At 57.4% G+C, this 3,927-nt stretch overlaps 1 protein-coding gene across 1 annotated transcript; it reads left to right on the forward strand.

The window, feature by feature from the left end:
* The first annotated feature begins 568 nt into the window (after positions 1–568).
* On the forward strand, positions 569–3,221 carry Hps6 (HPS6 biogenesis of lysosomal organelles complex 2 subunit 3). Its single transcript, XM_075974240.1, has one exon. It carries the CDS (start codon positions 687–689, stop codon positions 3,105–3,107), a length of 2,421 nt encoding a protein of 806 aa, XP_075830355.1. The 5' UTR covers positions 569–686; the 3' UTR covers positions 3,108–3,221.
* The last annotated feature ends 706 nt before the right edge of the window (positions 3,222–3,927 follow it).

Raw genomic sequence — 3,927 nt, forward strand, 5'->3', positions numbered from 1 at the left:
TCGAGGCTGACCTCTGGCCTCCACAGGTGCACACAGGAATAAGCATATGGAGGAAGGGGATGCTATACTAATGAAAACCATTACATTGTGTGCTAACCTTTTAAAAAATATGTATAAAGACCAGGGGTGGTACATGCCTTTAATCCCAGTACTCGAAAGGCAGAGACAGGCCAAGCTCTGTGAGTTCGAGGCCAGCCTGGACCACTCAGTGAGTGAAGCGTTAACCTTCCTGTTTTCCCGCTAGATTTCCGGAGGTTGAGGTTTTCTGTCTTGCTGGGGAGGGCGGGGAGAGGCTGACACAATGTCAGTACTCAACCTTGATGAACGAATAACTGCGGGTGAAAGGGCGAGGTCTGGAAGGAAAAAAAGGACGCCTTGATAGTTTGTCTCAACGCCTAGAATACGTGGGGTCCCAGGGTTGAGACCCCTGGGTGCTGAGAAGGCTCCTCCCCTGACGATCTTCCCGAAGCTCCTCCCACGGCGTGCTAGCCAGGCGTGCCCCGGGGCAGTCCGGACCGGCCTGGGGGGGCGGGGCGGGGCGGGGCGAAGTCGACACTCAGGCCAGGGCTTGGCTCACCTCATCCACCAGGGACGGAAGTGCACTCCCCCCGGCACCACGGACTAGCAGCCGGGCGTCGCCCCACCGGGCGATCAGGCCCTTGGGGAGCTCCTGCGCCAGAGGCATCATGAAGCGTGCAGGAACTCTGCGCCTGCTTTCGGATTTGAGCAACTTTACCGGTGCGGCCCGACTCCGCGAGTTGTTGGCCGGGGACCCAGATGTCCTAGTCCGCTGCAGCCCTGACGGCCGCCACCTGCTGCTGTTAAGATCCCCCGGGTCGCCTGCCCCGCAACTTCTAGTGTCAATGCGGGGGCCGGGCCTGACGCTAGAGCGTGCCTGGCCGGAGGGCCACCCCTCGCCGCTGGACGCCTTCTTCGTCCCGTGGCTGGCGCGACCTGCGCTGATCTTGGTGTGGGAGAGTGGCCTAGCAGAGGTGTGGGGCACGGGGATGGAGCCCGGCTGGAAGCTACTTCAGAGCACGGAGTTGTGTCCCGATGGTGGAGCCCGCTTGTTGGCCGTGGCAGCAACTCGAGGCCGCCTAGTGTGGTGTGAGGAGCGTCAGCTTGGCGTTGAGGACCAGCCAGGGCAGCTTTCAATGGCTTTCAGCCACCGTGTGTGCGTCAAGACCCTGGAGACCAGCGGGGAGGCTGGCACCAAACTAGGCCGCACACACATCCTGCTGCACCACTGCCCCCCTTTTGGACTGATAGCCTCCCGCAAGGACCTCTTCCTGGTGCCCACTACCACCACCTGGCCTGGCGTGGCCCATGTCCTGCTCATCTGGAACCCAAGCAAGAGCAAGATGATAGTTGTCGCCCCATCTCTTGGCCTTTCTCACAGTAAAAGCCTGAATCCCAGACAAGGAGACACTTGGGACTTTCGGGCCCTGCTGCGAGGCCTTCCTGGGTTCCTGTCCCCCAGGGAGCCATTGGCTGTCCACACCTGGGCCCCATCTTCCCATGGCTTGTTGTTGCTGGACTTGAAAGGCAAGGTGAGCCTAGTGCAATGCCATGGTGGTACTCGGACTGTGGGAACCCTGCAGGAGGCGCCTGTCGGCCTAAAGGGTTCTGCAGCTCTGGGAACATTTCATGGCACCTTAGCCTGTGTCCTGGGCTCCACGTTGGAACTACTGGACATGAGCAGCGGGCAGCTGTTGGAAAGGAAGGTCCTAAGTACAGATAAAGTACATCTGCTGGAGCCGTCAGCCCCTGGCATGAAGAATGAGGAAGACATGGAGATGCAAGGAGCTCTCTGCTTGCTTTCAGCCTTGGGTCTCTTTTGTGTGGGTTGGGAAGCTCCCCAAGGCCTTGAGCTACCCTCAGACAAGGATATGGTGTTTGAGGAGGCCTGTGGGTACTACCAGCGACGGAGCCTGCGTGGTACCCAGCTTACCCCAGAAGAGCTGAGACACAACAGCATGTTTCGGGCACCTCAGGCCTTGGCCTCCATCCTTCAGGGCCACCTGCCCCCATCTGCACTGTTGACCACGCTGAGGGCTGAGCTTCGGGACTACCGGAGTTTGGAGCAGCTCAAGGCCCAGCTGGTGGCCGGGGATGAGGAGGAGGCTGGCTGGACCGAGCTGGCAGAGCATGAGGTGGCACGCCTGCTGAGAACGCAGTTGACCGGCGACCACCTGGTCCAATTCAACACCATTTTCCAAGCCCTTCCTACAGCAGCTTGGAGTGCCACCCTCCAGGCCCTGCAGCTCCAGCCAGATAGGACGGGCAGGCTGAGGTCTCAGGCACCCCCTGATGTATGGAAGAAGATACTGAGGGGTCCAACAGCTGGAAAGGAGCACCCCAATGGAATCTTGCCCCCCTTTGAACTCCTGTGTCAGTGCCTATGCCAGCTAGAGCCTCAGTGGCTCCCCCCATTTGTGGAACTGGCTCAGCAGCAAGGTGGGCCAGGCTGGGCAGCCGAAGGCCCCAGTCTGCCCCTTTATCGGCGAGCCCTAGCTGTGCTGGGTGAGGAAGGGAAGAGACCTGAGGCCCTGGAACTAGAGCTGCTTCTGGGCAGTGGGCGGCCCAAGGCTGTGCTGCAAGCCGTGAGGCAGCTAATAGAGAAGGAGCAGTGGGAAAAGGCTCTGCAGGCCGGCCTGGCCCTGGACTCCTCCAGCCCCCTGCTTCGGAGCGAGATCTTTAAGCTCCTGCTGGCAGAATTTGCCCGGCACCGCCGCCTTGATGCTCACCTCCCCCTCCTTTGCCGCCTGTGCCCACCAGAAGTGGCTCCAGATGAGCTGCTGCTTTTACTGAGGACGCACCTCCCAGATGATGTGGGAACCGCCAACCCTTTCCCTGAGCCTGGGGCAGAGCCCCCTCTCACAGTGGGTTTGGTCAGAGCCCTCCTAGAACAAACTGGGGCTCAAGGACGACCTTCTGGCCCTGCTCAAAGCAAATATGAGGACATCCTGTGGGATCCAGACACTCCACCCCCAACCCCACCCCGCGGACCTATTGCTACTCTCCAGGCATCCGAGCACCCAGGACCAGAAGCATGGGTACCATCTGGACAGGGGCTCTGTGCAGCTGACATGGGAGGTCACTTGTAGAGCACAGAGAAGGGGGAAGGATACCTAGGGTTGGAGAGGACAAAAGCGGGATTTGGATGTGCAATGCTGTCTGTCGTGGAACGATTTCTAAAATACATGCAAATACCAAATGTATTCACATTTTTGTGTTATTTTGAACGGCCAAGCGTTGCGGCTTATAGAAGAAATGGTTGGATCTGGATCTCGTTCATAAAGCAGCCACTGCTAGTCATGAACAGCAGTCACGAGTGTTTCATATGTGCTAGGTAGCCCTTAATCTTTTATAGAAATCTTGTCTAATGCTTCTCATAACCCCACTGGGAAGGTGTTAATATTATCTCTATTTTCTAGATGGAAAAAATAGCTGTTTAGAAAGATTAAATAATGCCTTGAATCCCCACACTTGGGAGGCAGAGGTAGGCAGATGGATCTCTGTGGGTTCGAGGCCAGTCTGGTCTACAGAGAGGGCATTCCAGCGACAGCTAGGGCTACTAAGAAAAACCCTGTCTCGAAAAAACAAACAAAAAAGATGAAATAGCTTGTCCACATATGTCAGCTATAACAGAGGCTTTAGCATGTGAACCATCTCATATAACCCAGTGGCTCCTGCCCATCTGTGGTGCGCACCTCCTCCAGAGCAGGCTTTCTCAAAGACGGCAAGGAGAATCCAACTTTCTTTTTCCGGGTCTCTTCTGCGCCTGCGCAGGAATTGTGGCGGACAGACTTCTCCCAGGTTTCTACAAACAGGCCAAGTACTTACAGAGCCCTAGACCAGTGGAGTCACTGCAGCGGGGCATAGCTCTTCGGAGGGCCTCACACTTACACTCCCTAAGCCAGAGGC

The sequence above is a fragment of the Microtus pennsylvanicus genome, chromosome 5, assembly GCF_037038515.1.
Source record: "Microtus pennsylvanicus isolate mMicPen1 chromosome 5, mMicPen1.hap1, whole genome shotgun sequence".
Classification (NCBI taxonomy): Eukaryota; Metazoa; Chordata; class Mammalia; order Rodentia; family Cricetidae; genus Microtus; species Microtus pennsylvanicus.